The sequence below is a fragment of the Zosterops lateralis genome (assembly GCF_965231275.1).
Source record: "Zosterops lateralis genome assembly, chromosome: 17".
In the NCBI taxonomy this organism is placed as follows: domain Eukaryota; kingdom Metazoa; phylum Chordata; class Aves; order Passeriformes; family Zosteropidae; genus Zosterops; species Zosterops lateralis.
Genome location: NC_139777.1, coordinates 8654224 through 8669321, shown reverse-complemented (window position 1 = coordinate 8669321; position 15098 = coordinate 8654224). Strand labels below are relative to the sequence as shown.

Below are 15098 nucleotides of genomic sequence, written 5' to 3'. Positions count from 1 at the left end.
ATCCCCGGCCTCGGCTCTTGGGTTTGCCTTTCCCTGGCGCTGTCCTGCCGTGGCTCCGGCCAGCGGCGCGGTGCTGCCCTCAGCTGGCGAACAGCAGGAATGCCGAGAGCAGCCGTCCCCCACAGGCGAAGGAGCAGCTCTGGGAAGGCCAGATCAGATCACATCTGCTCTGCTGCCTAAAACTGATTCTCGAAGTTTCCAGGTGAGTGTCATTATACTCCACGTGCCCGACCCCTTCTGGGACAGAGGATATTCTGTGCTTTAACATTTTTTTATTATGCAGAAAAGATAGGTAAGTTTTCAAAGATCTACACACTCCACTGAAACTAGTCTATTCTTTTGTGTTTTTGAAGTTAGTTACATGACAATTTTAGACATATCACATTTATAAAGCCCATTCTCCAATTCCATGTTTTGCAGTTAATTCAACAGACTAAATTAGTTTCACTGTAAACCACTTTCACCATGCAGATTTTCCTTTTGGCAAGTTATCCCATATTTAGTACACATGATTACTTGTAAATCCAACCAGCAGTTTAAAATAAATGATTTTAGACCTAAACCTCACATGGAAGAGTTCAGGTAAACTTGTGTGGCAAGTTTCTACTGAGTGAAATACGAGGAGATGTTTAAGATCTGTGCAAGAAGTTAACAGAAGCTCCATAGCACTATTCAAACTCACCATGATGCCTGAATTATTGCACACTTCGGCAATTTACAGTGCAATTTGTCCTTGGAACACATCTAGTTACATGGCAACTGCTTTTCTTTATGAATAGCATCCTCCATGCCAGAAAATAACTAATACACTGAAAAGGAGCTCCAAGTAAAGCCCTCCTCAAGCACTCGTTTTTGTTTCTCATGAAGAGGAGAAGAGTCTGGTTGGATTTTCAAGTTGCTTGTGAATAGTTATCCTTTTAGCATTAGAAAGTGAACAGGAAATGAGTTAGAGCTAGATTACACTGCTCTTCTGGCAGAAGCTACAGCTAGATTCCTGTAAAAGAAACCTAGGATATTGAGGGACACAAATAAACACAGAGAGTTTGAAATCAGAGTGTCACCTTATAGAACAGTCCATCAACCTGCAAGAAAATTCAGAGGGGAATACTTAACATGACTTATTAGAAGCAACCTGAAGCAGTCACTTTTACATTGCTCATTTCAATGAAGTTCTTTATTGTGATGTCCTATGCAATCCTACGGCCTTCCAAGGCAGAACCTTAGCTTGGTGTCTTAGAGCTGTTTGAGACAAACATTTCAGGACCACACATGATCAGAATCTCTCTTCCCTCAGCTCAGGACCAGCTCTTGGTATCAGTATTGTACAACCAGACTATGCATCTGAAGTTCTGTTTTCCATTTAAAAAACCAAACCCCTTCAATAGTCTACTCCTATGGCTGATACAGGAAAAATGGGCACTATTAGTTACTCAAAAGCCCTATGCTCTTTTTACTCTAGGAAATAAGGGGAGTTTATTTTCATAGTTACACAAAGATAAAAGGGATATATGGGTTGTCCTCACCAAGTTTTCAGTTCATCAGCTGTGGTGCTGCTCTGAGAAGCACAGTTGCTTATGTCTACTGCTAAAAGCAGAAGTTTAACTAGACCTCTTCAAGTGCCAAGACATCTATTTATAAACTTTGCTAGCTAGCCTGGAGTGATGAAACCTACAGAACTTCAAGAAGACTTCCTCTATGAGGAATGGTAATATTCCAAATACATACAAAGAGCTCTGGTTTACATAATGCTAATCATACAGCAGACTGTATGTAGTCTTAGCTTTTTAGCCTATGCAATACTCACTTTGGTAAGGTATTCTCTCATCACTTGGATGAAATAAGGCATTGCAAAGTCCATGATGTTATGTCTCCATGCCAACTCAAGGACTACATCTGGGTGCAGCAAGTCATAGCATGTGAAAAGGCAGGCTGCAAAGCACTCCTGCTTGCCTTCTTCCAAGAACCATTGGAGCAGCTTCTCAGCCAGCTCTGCATCTTTGGACTCTGCAGCATACTGCATAGCATCCTACAGAACAGAACAACAGTTAAGCTTGACCCTTGCCTGTCAACATCTTGCTCTACATCTTACATCCATGTTTTTACTAGCTAGATAAGCCAGGTATTTGACATACCATGAAGTTAGTCTTTAACAACACCAGGCATGCTTTGTAGGAGGCAAGATACCACACGCAACAACTCTGAGGCAAGCAAGATACTTTATTAACATCATCCAACAGGTTTCCTACACACTATTGCACAAATTGGCCTGTAAGGACTCACTACAGGCTTGAAGAGCATACCAGCATAATCACATTTTGTTTGTACCCTTACAAGAGCCTGTGACTTAAGTTCTATGGAGAAGGTTCCATATAGATACATGTACAGATGCTACTGATTGACACAGACAAATCCCCAGACACAGGACAACATTATAAAACTAGATTTAAGACATACACTTGAAATTGCAATCACTTCTGCTTTAAGAGTCTTTTCTTCAAGTGAAGGACTCCTAATTAAAACTCCAGATTTGAAACTAACAAACATTGATTATCCATGAGATTTATGCAGTGTCATTAACTCACCTTATACAGACGGTCTTTCTTGCACAGCTCCACACTCTGTTTCCAGCGGTTGTTACCCTTGTACAAGTACGCTGCAATACGCCTAAATTCAATTAGTTCATGCTTTTCCAGACGCTGAGCCAACGTTATGTTATCAAAGTTGTCATAGGCATCAATGGAAGCTCTCAAACCCTGTTTGGGAGAGAGTTGTTACACATGCTTCCAGATGGCAGCAGGTGAGAAGTAGAGAAGCAGCTAAGCACAGTGCACAAGTGTTTCAGTTCTGTCCCCCTGGATGTTGATACTATGGCCACACCTTATTTACCCAAGTGTTTCATCCACCTCTTCAAAGGGTATTTTCTAACGAAGCAAGATGCTAACTTGGTCATACTGGCTCCAGACAAAAGAGCTTGTTACCATTAAGAGACAAAACATGTTTTCAAATAGCAGGCAATGGGGCCAAAGCAAATTTATTTACAGAAGTGTTGCCCACTGAGTACACACCTGATACTGACCTTTGTGAGGTCTGTTCTGAGAAAAACAGTGGCATCTGTGGCACCTGCTTTTTTGCAAATCAGTGATGTCTCAAGACTCCTGCCTGCTAGGGGTCTGACTGCACACCCTCTCTCTGTTGCATTGGAGAAGTGTTATCTTCTACTCAAGGACATTACTGTGTCAGCAGCTTTTTTGTTAGAGAACCATCCCTTAGGCTTAGGGGCTCACCTGGAAATCTTCCTCTTCTGTTAAAAGGTTGTTTAGAGCTTCGTTAACTCCTTTGTTGTTGTGGTTCTGGACTGAGCGCAGATAAGGCTTTACTAGAAGTAGCTGATTAACCTGGAAAGAAGATGTGTCCAATACAAGATTAAGCACAGCAATCCTGACACTGCATTCTCCTGAAACAGGTTCCCATTTGTTATTATGAGAGTTTGTGCTTATTGTTAAAACATTTCTCTAGGCATCTTGTACGGCCAGGAGTAAAATTAAAAGTCTCCAAGGCCAGTTACACAACTCTTCCTGCATTTCCCATATCAAGCCAGGACTGGGCTGCTTCTTTGTCCTTTATACTGGAGGCAAAGCTACTCAACAAATGTTAACTCTGTTTTCCAGCCAGAGCCTGGAGTATCTTAACTTGAGCAATAGGACTTTGTTGACCTATGCTTTCCCAAACTCACCTTTGAGAAAAAATTGACTGTCCTGGTGTGATCCAGTCGTGGAGATAATACAAGCAGGAGATCATTGATCAGCAGAGGTTTGTAGTCTAAGTAGAACTGCAAGGCTTTGTAGTACAGCTCAACATTGGCCACCTGCATGATCAGACACTAGTTAGTACTTCAAACAGAGGTAAGATGAAGGTGCTTAGTTTGGACCACTTAACTCAGGACAAAGTTTATATGACTCCTACTAAACAGCTTCACTCTCCTTCTAGAGGTCAGAAGTCTTACACTTAAGGAGAATTCTTACTCAATCTTCTGACTGCTTCTTGTACCATCTGCTTCTAGACAGTGAAACCACAGGCTACCAGGACATTACAAACCAATTCTAATCTGTCCACTGAAGAGGTCTGGCACAGGCAGCCCACTACAGTTAATACAACCATTTTTTGACTTCTGAAGCCAGTGAAGACTGTAGCCTTAAGAAGTCTTTAAATTGCTTCCTTGAAAGCCCCAAGAGCAGTAAGAGTGTACTCCATCTTAAATCTTATTTAAACTACTTCTCAATTCACTATTCTCTGCTGTACTCATGGGACTGCTCACCCCATTTCTCACAGTGAAACAGCTGGAAACATATGCAGAAATCTTCCAAGAACAGTTACAACCTCAGACTAAAACAGCAGTCAGCTCAAAGGTGTTAAGGAGGTTAGACCTATGATCCTGCACAACCTCTGAAAGCATTCTGTTCTAGCTGCTGCCACTCAACAGCAGAATGTGCTGCACAGCAGAAAAGAAATAGTGTAAGATCAGATTAATTGTGTTAAATTGATCTGAAGTTGTTTTAAGTACAGCAAAAAAACTGAGTAGCAGCTTAAGCAAACTGTTTTCTAAACAGCAACTCTGTTGTGCATTTCTGTCTCTGTCCTGAAAGGAGCTGTTGGCACTTTGCTTCAGTTACCAAGTTACTTACCTTAGCAATTATGTCTTTAAACTGGCCTTCTTTCCAGGCATCAGTGGGATGATTCATCATAGTAATTATTGCATTGTCATACTCCTCGTACTTGTCATAGAGGAATACAAGTTCTGCCCAGAGATGAGCCTGTTCTGCAGCTCTGAGCACCTAATAAAACAAACAAAAAAATGAACCAGGTTTGATTTGCTGGCTGCTTCCCACCTTCACTTGCAGCTACTTTACTGCATACCTTTGGAATATTAACTCTAGACCAGAAAAGCTCTAGATGTTCCCTCATTTTCTGAGGCTTGAATTTGGAGTATAAGATGGCAAGTTCAGTAAACATTCCCATGTGAGCACGCTCTAGGCCCAAAGCAGCTTCCAAAAGGGCAATCAGTTCTTCAAAGTAGCCACGATCCTGGATGTTAGGAAAATAAGGATTAATAAAGCTTGCTAAAATACACATTTACTTAAATACAATGCTTTGATTTTCTCTTTGTTGAAAGTGCTTAGATTTTTGATTCCAATGAGGCGAGAGAATTATAAAAGAAGGCACAATAGAAACTATTACCTTTCTATTTACTACAGAAAAAATGCATGTCTCCACTAAGAAATGATGATAGAGGAAAAATGAGTTTAAATATTAGTCCCCAGGGTATTTTTTTTCTGTGACCACTTTATTAGCAGATACAAGTATGCAGTACAAGTCTTCTAGAATATTAATAGTTACCTGATAGTAACTGATCAACTCCTCAAGTTCATCAGCGTGGATGACTATGTGTAAGCCACAGATCTGTGCCAAGCGGAATTCTTTTCCATCCACACAGGCGAAGCAGACCTGTCATGACAGTCAGCAGATAGTTAAGAGCTTTACCAAATTTGAGGTTTACTAACAGTTCCAAATAGGTATTTCCATAACACTTGTTCTAGAATTAAAATCTACTAAAATTTTAAGTTACCTCCTTCCAAGTCCTTGTGCTATTGGCTTTGCGGCCACTGTCCACTGCGGCCTGATACTCTCCAAGGTGCACCAAGGTAGAAGCCAGGCGAGCAAAGTTGGACACGTTGTTATAGAGAAGTTTTGCTGCTTCATACATCCCCTCTTCGTAACAGCGATCACCAACCTGAATGAGGAGTCCAAGGTAAACAAGGGTAGCACCAAGAATGAGGGGTCAGCTAAGCAACAAGTCACATTTGGAAACTGGATCAAGACATACCTGTTGTATATGGGCATTATTAGGGCCACTAATAAACTCCTCCAGTTCTGACAGACGATTAGTTTTTGCCAAAGCAAAAATAAGTTCTGTCTCTACATAAGACTCTCTAGCCTTCTTCCTGGCCATCTGTAAGAACTTGACTAGGTCCTCCCAATTATCTGGAAGAGAGCAGAGGTATGTAAGGTCCTGTGTTTAGTCATTCTGTATTGTTTACCTTGCCCACCTTAGGGACAGTTTTCACTAGCAGGCTCAAGGCTCTCCTTCACCACGATAGTAAGACATTTGCACTTGAGTTATGGAATTCCCTGTCAACACCAAGTCACCTTCAGGTAGGACTGGACTTCTTGCTACTGTTCTGCAATCCAACTGGCAAGCAATTCTGACACATAAAGCTAAATAAATACATTATACCTAGTGATATTTTAGATAATGGTCCAAATTATCTCCATAAAGAGATCTATGTTTGGTGTAGCAAAACAGACAACCTTGTTGACCAGAATCTCACTCAACATTGACTCATCCATTCCATATACTAACTGTTCCCATTTCCTTTGAAACAGAATTTGTGAGTCTCAATAGTCCCTGCTGCACAATGTAAATGCAATAACCTAGCTCATATCCAAGCAATCTGAAGTTGAAGATGCTTTGCCTTACCGTTTCTATTAGCTGCCTGAACGACTTCCATGTAGGCAGATGGATCATCTGCCTTTATATAGGAGTCAATGGCTTCCTTCACCAAGTCCTTCTGGAGCTGTGCTCTGGCCAGCTGGCTCCACACTGCTGGTTCATTACACCTCTCTGCAAATTCATAAGCACGATCTAGGTTGCCAATGTGCTCAATCAGCACCTGTTTGAAATTGAAGTTCCAAGTTAAAAACTGAAGTTTTGTAATGCTGCCCCTTGTAACAGAACTCTTCCTTCAAGTGTATACACTGCTCTGTGTAAGCAATATGAAGCTAACTGCTCTTAGAACAGCCATTTCTGTCCAGGGAAGCATTCTACACTATCATTCAGGAACCACACCTCACCTGAATTGCTGAAGTATTGACATCAAATTTTCTGAATATAGCAAAGGCTTCCTCATATAGCTCATTACTGATGGCAATGTTTGCAATATCTGGGGCATCATAATTATCCAGCCGATTGATGTATTCCATCACTCGGGTGCGGTCAGCCTTAATGGCAGTCAGGATCAGCAGATTCTGGAGATTCCTTTGGTTAACAGAAGGCATAGGCTATAAGCAGTGCACAGCAACACCTGCTTAAGTGACATGGATTGTACATGTGAAAAAATAAACCCACTTATTGTCACTAGAAACAACATTTCATCCCCAGATTGAGAACCACTGACACTTATCTTAGAAAAGAAACTGCTTACCAATATTAGTGTTCTCTGTTCTCAACACATCACTGCAAATTGCACAGTGTGAACTGGCTCTGTTCTTCAAGCACAAGGCACCTTAAATTCTAGCTTTTCACCTTATTATAAACACTAAGAGTGCTTAGGTCTTGCAACCAAGAGGCCCATGAAAACCTACATCATTCACAACCTAAACAAAGGCACTGAAGAGGCTAAACTTGAGAATAAAGCCATCCTCTTACCTGTGTTCACTGAATACAGAATTATCCAAGACAATTTTTTCCAACAACTCAATCAGTTCATTTGGTAGATCAGCAGTCATGAAAGCTTTCACAGTTACAGAAACTTCCTCTGGATCCTGTGTCTCTGATAAAGCCGTTTGGACAACCTAGATTCAAAGGCAAGGAACTATTAAGTGTTTTCCCCAAATTAGTATTCCTGCATCTGCCAAGTTATTTGTCCAGTGAACTACAAATTAAAGCTTCAGAATGTTGAAAGTATTTTGATAAAGACAGCAAGAAACAGCTATTAGCTGTATTTTACAAAAAGTAAAGTCACATCATACGCCTGTGTGGGAAACAAATTCACTAGAGGAAGGTCATTCTCCAGGACAGAAAAAAAAAAAAAATCTTACTGGTAGCTAACTCTTCTGACCATGAAGGTTAGAATTACTACCTGCCACTCCAATTCTTACAAACTTCTATATGATGACATGGGGCTTTAAAGGACCTTGTGGGGGAAGAATGCTACATTAATGCTCCATAATGTTTCTGAGACACCGTGAGGTCTCCATACCCTCTAAGTTCAGCCTTTTTGCTGTACCTGGTCAATAAGCTGCCGCCTGAAGGGGTTATTTTCTTCCAGAACATTTGCCCAGAGCTCAGGGTCCTTCCTGCGCACCAGATAGCGAGCCTCGCTCTTAAACAGGGAGTTCTCATTGCACACCTGAAGGAGAAATTACAATTATTGGCATCATTGTTAAGGGTCAGTACCAAAAGACAGGTTTGGCTAGCTGTGAACTAGACAGTCTAGAAGACTGACTAGAACTAATTTGTGACCAATGCTGAATGCCACAGACAAGTTCTTACCCAACCTCTGATCTGGAAGGCTCATGGAGAAGGTCTGCAGCAGAATTCCTATAGCTTCTGTTGGTTTTGCCCAACACACAAACACTGACTGTGCCTTCATAGTAACTATTTGCTTCTGGTTGAAGTGAAGACCTGCAGAAGCCTGAAGAATTTAAGTTTTAAATCTAGAAAAGGGAGCCACTTGCCTGGGCAGTGCTAAGTAGTGAACTGAGGAATGGTGCAGGTGTTTAAGGCTAGAAGTAAGTTATGTATTTGGTGCCATTAGCTTTACACACATTTATAAGTGTTCAGAATAGCAAGTGGCTTGAATTCTCTTGTTAAGGTGTTAAGGGTACAGAATAAATGTGAAATTCCTTATAGGAGTGCACCATGGGAGAGTTACAAGTCATGATCCTATTCATACCACTAGCTTCAACTTCCAGCTACAAGAGTAGAAATCTGAAGGCCTAAGTCATCTTATAGTAACAGCTCACATTGCTAGTATCCAAGTAAGCTCATGGAATCTCAATTACTGTGCTATAAGCCAATCAGTACCAGCACAATTTTGCTTTATGCTTTACATTTATCAGTTGCAGGAGCTGACCCTTCTTTTAGGAGACAACAATATCTTGAGAATAATTCTTAAAGGAAGATCCTTTCTCCATAACCAGAAACACTTCCTCAGAACATCAGTTCTGGGAAGAAACTGGTACAGACAGACTTTAATGGTTAACTAGAATGGTAAAGTTTATCCCAGCAGTCTCCTAGCAAACAATTAACTCAAAGCCACCTTCATATCCTGAAATAAAGAAGACAAATGTAGCCAGCTCTTTTTTTAATAGCTATGGTGCAACTATTACTTAAAAATTAACCACTTCAGGCTGGAAAATCATCCACTTTCAGTAGCAAGCCTGGATTATACTACTACTCTAATGCTCACAGCTGAGGTTCTCTGCAGATACCAGTACAGAAGTGCAGGTAGGAGGAGAATGTTTTTCTCAGCAGCCATAAGCACTCCTGGCTTCATCTGACATTAACCTCTGGTGCTCACACTGAGACTAGAAAGTGGCTGAGAACCCTGAGAATTTCACTTGCCCTTGAAATTCTGAGGGATGTTCTAAGAACAAGCTTAAAGATAGGAGAGGAATGCTATTCGAGTAAGTCCTTGTAGTTAGACTGTCAATATTTATTTTCCTCATTTCTGGTTAAGTACTGGAGCAAGCAATCACAACAAAGGCAAATTACAAGTCCTGTTTTAGTTTCAGTGAATCTTTTCTTTCACTGTAGGGCCAGGCTAGAGGACAGCCTGTTCCTCCTGTTGAGTCTTCAAGGTTCAAAAAAACCCCCAACAAATTAACAAAGCTTTAATGGTAGGCATATTCATTACCTCGGCCTAATAAACAAATGAATTTCAAGCAGAATCAGTGTATGAAAGACATGGGTGGTACTTCAAAGTTCCAGTTATACAAATCCAGTTTGGATATATAGCATAAGCTCTTCTCATCAGCATAAAAATTACTGTCTCCACACAGAAGAATCCCACCTGCCTCAACTCCTGAGTGAGACTGCAAGACAGGATTCTGCAAAGTGTTAGACTAACAACCAGACAGGCCTCCACTTCAAGCAGCAAGTAGTTCTTTTAAGCATGTTTATAAATGCAGTTTTGCTAACCTTTATGAGTTCCAGATCACACTGTCCCCTCTCATAAGCAACGCAGGCCAGGTGAGGGTCCCTCTTTTCACAGTATTTGCCAACTACACGGCTGTCATAGTAAGGGTTCTCACGAAGGAAGCGCTCTGGATTGTTATTACTGTCAATGTAGATTTTGGCCAAAGCATTATGAGTCGCAGGTTCTTCACAACCTTCATGAATCCTTGATTCAAGCCACGGCAACAGCAACTTAAGCCTTTGAAGAAGCAAACATTTTAGGTTTATAAGTCAGTCTGAGGTATGTTTGACACCTACCACTCAGGCCTTCCCTTCAAGCAAGTCTGCTAGTCAGACTTAAAAGCAAACACAGACCAGCCAGTTATTTTCTAATGAGTCTTAAAATGAGCAGAAGCCAGATCTGCAGTTTAACATCTGGGAAGGTTGCAGATACCCCTAGTCTTACAATCTCTCAAGTCCTGTTATATTAGCTGGCAGTTCATGCTTAAAGCCATTTGTTCATTTAACAGGCAGTTAAAAACTAATTACAGAAGCTGCTGTGTGCCTGCAGCTAGACTGTCAAGACAGTTTGATCCAAATTTACTCCAAAGGCACATCCCATGGCTGGCTGTATGGAAGTGTTCAAAAGCCATATTACACATCATCCAGTGCTGTCAGGCATTCCTACACAACCCAAGCAATCAAAAAGACTGGCTAGCAAATTTGAACTGCTTTTCTATAAAAAAACACAAAACAGTATTAGTGCTTTATCATTTAACAAAACTGCATGCAGTTCAATCTGTGTATAGCAGGGTGAGGGAAGCCCAACACCGGTGCCTACAGATGGATTTTCATTACCGATTTCTTTTTTCCACTTCAGCCACCAGCTCATCTGTGGAGAACTGCCCTCTCACCACCATGATTAAGTTTTTGATGACATCTTCAGAACAATCTACATCAAGAAGCCCTCCAACCACTGCTGGTATACGGCTAGGATTCACCTAGAATAAGCCACCATCATTAAAATTAGTTATTAGCATTACTAATAATGCACCCTCAGTCTTCCACATGGGGAAGTTCTAGTTCAGTTTTAATTATGCTTCAGAGCAGAGAACTTTGAGTAACTAACATTTGCACATACATTCCAGGAATAATGTTTTTGTGATAGACAAAAGGCCTAATGAAGAGCCTCTGCAATGGGAGAGTGAGCAAAAAAGATACAATGACTATACTGTAGTCTGCTAACTAAGTTCCTTATAATGAAGTAAAGAGAAAGTCCTTACCTTCTGTACATAGATCTCAATATACTTCTGCAGATTATTGCGATACAAATAGAGCACCAGGTCATGAACAAAGTCAAACCGATCACAGACAATGATCAGAGGAAGCTGATCTGTGAGCTTTGCCTCCTGTATTTTGTGCGAAAGAGAAAAAAGCAACAAAAGATCATTCACAGCCATGCCAACTAAACCTTATTGGTGTTTCACTCCATTAGGAAGCTTTAGTTCTGCTGCTAAGCAAAATATACAGAAGACCCTTCAATCCCCTGGGCAGAATATTTACCTTGAGAAAGTTCTTCACTCGTTCTGGGTTATAGCAGTTACTTTCACGGCAGATTCTTTCCACTTCCTTTATCTGACCGGTCTTGCAAGCTGCCTGGATGTACTTGAAATGAACATCTGGATCCTGGCTAAAGTTTACAATGGAACCCAAGAAATAGAACAGTCCTGGAAAGAGTCACATGTGTTTAACATTGTTAGAAGTGAAGCAAGTGAAGGCTGTACAGGCTTCCGCTTGTGACTCAGTTCAGCCTTGCTGAGAGAGTAGCTTTCTGTCAACTGCAGGGAGAATCAGAAACTTCTCTCAGGATTCATCTTTATTTCTTATCTTTACTCAAGAGAGTTAAGAAACTATCTAGAACAAAACTACCCCTAAAACTCACCGCGGTGAGCTCACTTTCATAAATGTATCCTAAGATCCATGTGACAAGTACCTCTCCCATAAAAGCTACAATCCTTACTATTAGCTTCAATCAGTCAGTGCTTCCAAGTAAGCTGTTTCCCTCTAATACTGTACCTTCATAGCTTTTGAAAGATTCAAAAAGCTCCACAAGGGACTGGGTGCCCAGCTGTTCATGGTATTTAGAAGCAACTTGCACACAGAGTTGTAGGTTTTGCCTAATGTTGGCTGACAGCATGGCACGCAAACACTCCACAGAGTCTTCAACAGAGAGAGAGCCAAAGAAGTTCACAAGCCACTGCGAAGACACAGAAATTTTACTCAGTAACTCATACAGGATTTGACTGATTTCTAAGATGTGGCAACTAGACAGTTTCTACCCAGCTACTAGAGAGAAGTCTTCCCTGAACTAAGACCAAAGACATAGAAAGAAATACTCACTGTATTTACAATTACAAAAGTGCAGTTTGGAAATAATATTTGAAATGCCCACCTGGGAAACTGAGGTCAGATTTAAGCCACTATAAGTACAGATTACAATTTAATTGTTAACTGGACAAATGCTCTTGAATCACAGCTACTTGTGCTACTTCAGTAACTACAACCCATCTTATGGCAGCTGCAAAAGTGCTAAAGACTCTTCACATCACTTTCTTACTCTGGACAACACTTACCTCAGGATTCAAGAGGTGAGTATGAACAACTGCACGTTTAATATCATAGAGATCTGTGTAGTGTTCCAAAGCTCTCTGGAGCAAGCCTGCCTTTTCACACAGCTGGGCAACATGAGCACGATCATAGTGTGTAAACATTTGGTTTCCAAGAATGGCATCTGCAACCTAGGAGGTTACATTTCATATTCAGACTGTCAAGAGAATCACAGCAGCTTAGCCTACAAGTTGTTGAGAAGTCACAGCAGTGACTTACTTAGTAGACTTTCATGTTACTAAATGACTTAGAGATAACAGTATCAGACATCCTATTCTTGTACAAGTCCAGTACTGTCTCTCCCTTTTTGGAGGAACTGGGTCGTACCTGCGGGGCATGAATCAAATTCATTTCCAGGAGACGGGTCTGAAGGTGGCCTTCTGCAGGGCGGTTGTTTTTCAGGGCGTCCAACAAAAAGGATGTGCACTGCTGCAGAAGACTGTGCTCCATGAACACATCCACAATCTGTTGAGATTAGTCAAGTTAGAGAAGACATACATAGAAAAGACATATACACACATACCTTTTTCTGTGTATACAAAAAAAGCCTGGCTAGACAGGTGTCCTGGGGTGATGTTATGATACTGCATCCCCTATGTGCCACAATTCTAACTTGTCTCAAAGCGAGACAACAGGCTACCACAGCACCTAGCATGCTGCATTCCCTTTCATAGTATTACTATCATGGTAATAGAGACAAGTTTCATGTTTCCTTTTTCTCTAGAATGGAAGAAGTGCATTACTCTGAGCTACTATGCCAGACTTTACCACCCACTCTTATTTAGTTCTAACACAGCATGCAAAGCTCATCCCTTCTCTCTTGTTGGGATAGCTGCTAGAAGAACAGCCAAGATTTTTTTCCATGTAGCTTTCGTTATTTAATAATGCAAAATGTTCCCTTATTTCTCCATCCATTTAACAAGAAGTTGCCAATGGCAGCCAGAACTGAACTTAGGTTTAAATGTTCGTCTTACTGTAAATGGAAGAGATGTATGCTCCATTAAAGCCAACAGTACTACAGTAACACTTTAAGACTGTGCAGGTTTACTATGAATAAACCAGAAAGCTTCCACAAGAACTTGAGAACACACTTGCCTCCAAAGAACTCAATGATAACCAAACATGACTAGACTATTTAGTCACTCCTCTAATCAAGATGACAACAGATATGAACCAGCCTTACCCAGTCCCCAGAATGGTAGTACGCTATTCTCTCTGTCTAGAAAGAGACCAGTACACTTGTTGGAGGACTCACCTGGTTAATATTAGCCAGTGGCTCCTCATCCTGAACCAGCATCTGAGAGAACTGCAGACCTTGTTCTGGACTGACTCTCATCACACTTCTCAGGAGGAAGATCCAGTCTGGGGTGTAGCCAACCTAGAGATTTCAGAAACAGTCATGTGTATTTAGGAAGTGTCACACTTCTGTTGATTCTTCAGATTCTTTAGCATAGGGACTACAAACAGTTGTAAGCTTGCAGTGCTCATCCCCCATCTTCCAGGGATTCTCAGACAAAAACATTTCTTGTCTGTTGACACACAAATTCAGTATTCACCTACTTAGTAACTGAACTTGTGCCAGGACAATTCCCTGGCTATGTAAGAAAACTGCTTGGAATAAATTTTTCAACAGTCCTAAAGCCCTATTTATTAAGTCCTAAACTTAAACATGGACATTAGGCAATTTTTCTTTTTTTGTGGATTACAAAACAAAGTCTAAGGAATTTAGGAAGTATCCTGTCTTTATTCTGTAGAACAAGCTTAAGCCAATCCATTAAATTAATACTTCATAAAATTCTGGATGTTTTGAAGTTTATTTTTTGCAGACTTTTTAGACCATAGTAATACATGGCAATTTGCACAATGGACACATTAAACATAAGACAGAGTCTGCAGTTTGTGATAAATGACTTACCTTCTTAGCATACAGTACAATCTTCTGGAACTGACCAGTTTCAGCAAAGCACTGAATCACTTTGTTTGGCACATTAGCTCGAAGGTAGACGCTAAGTGCAAGGGTTGGGTCAGCTGTTTTCACCAAGTCTCCCAGCTCCTCTGAGCACTCCAGCTGAAGTCAGAAGTGGTATTTTGTCAAGCAGAAGAATTCAGAGATGTAGCATCAACAAAAGTATTGTTCACACTCACAAGGGAACAGAAATAGGCTGATGTCATGATCGAGCCTACCTTGTCTTCCTTCAGCCACTTCTCCAGAAGCTGTTTGCGGCCCTGCTGCAGGACAGGGCGACAGAGCTCCAGAGATTCAAACTTGTTCAGCTGTCCCTGGTCAAGCAATATTCCAAAATACTGCAGCAGGGGAGAGGCCTGCCCAGGCTGAGCTGGTACACTCTGGAACTTTCTAATTGTATCACTGGTACGTAGAATTCCCTGAACAGGCACAAGAGAGAGAAGTAATGTTTAATTAGTGAAGACTGAATAGCATTAGTAAAAAAAAAAGCAGGCTTTAAGGATAAACCGA

General features: G+C 41.0%; 1 protein-coding gene across 3 annotated transcripts in view; it reads right to left on the bottom strand.

Annotated features, from left to right (window-relative positions):
- Positions 1-15098, bottom strand: part of CLTCL1 (clathrin heavy chain like 1) — a 32580-nt gene that overhangs the window by 2980 nt on the left and 14502 nt on the right. For 2 of the 3 annotated variants that reach the window (XM_083873735.1, XM_083873737.1), the window contains exons 8-31: positions 14807-15007; positions 14538-14690; positions 13878-14000; positions 12950-13087; positions 12589-12753; positions 12032-12212; positions 11519-11682; positions 11239-11364; positions 10814-10956; positions 9980-10214; positions 8064-8186; positions 7484-7629; positions 6910-7093; positions 6536-6728; positions 5882-6039; positions 5624-5788; positions 5395-5502; positions 4915-5082; positions 4683-4832; positions 3734-3865; positions 3285-3395; positions 2583-2753; positions 1805-2026; positions 1062-1082 (exon numbers count right to left, since the gene is read on the bottom strand). In XM_083873735.1, coding sequence (XP_083729861.1) covers positions 1062-1082; positions 1805-2026; positions 2583-2753; positions 3285-3395; positions 3734-3865; positions 4683-4832; positions 4915-5082; positions 5395-5502; positions 5624-5788; positions 5882-6039; positions 6536-6728; positions 6910-7093; positions 7484-7629; positions 8064-8186; positions 9980-10214; positions 10814-10956; positions 11239-11364; positions 11519-11682; positions 12032-12212; positions 12589-12753; positions 12950-13087; positions 13878-14000; positions 14538-14690; positions 14807-15007 — 3681 coding nt within the window. The remainder of the gene's footprint in view (positions 1-1061; positions 1083-1804; positions 2027-2582; positions 2754-3284; positions 3396-3733; positions 3866-4682; positions 4833-4914; positions 5083-5394; positions 5503-5623; positions 5789-5881; positions 6040-6535; positions 6729-6909; positions 7094-7483; positions 7630-8063; positions 8187-9979; positions 10215-10813; positions 10957-11238; positions 11365-11518; positions 11683-12031; positions 12213-12588; positions 12754-12949; positions 13088-13877; positions 14001-14537; positions 14691-14806; positions 15008-15098) is intronic. The other variant, XM_083873736.1, reaches the window with a different exon arrangement.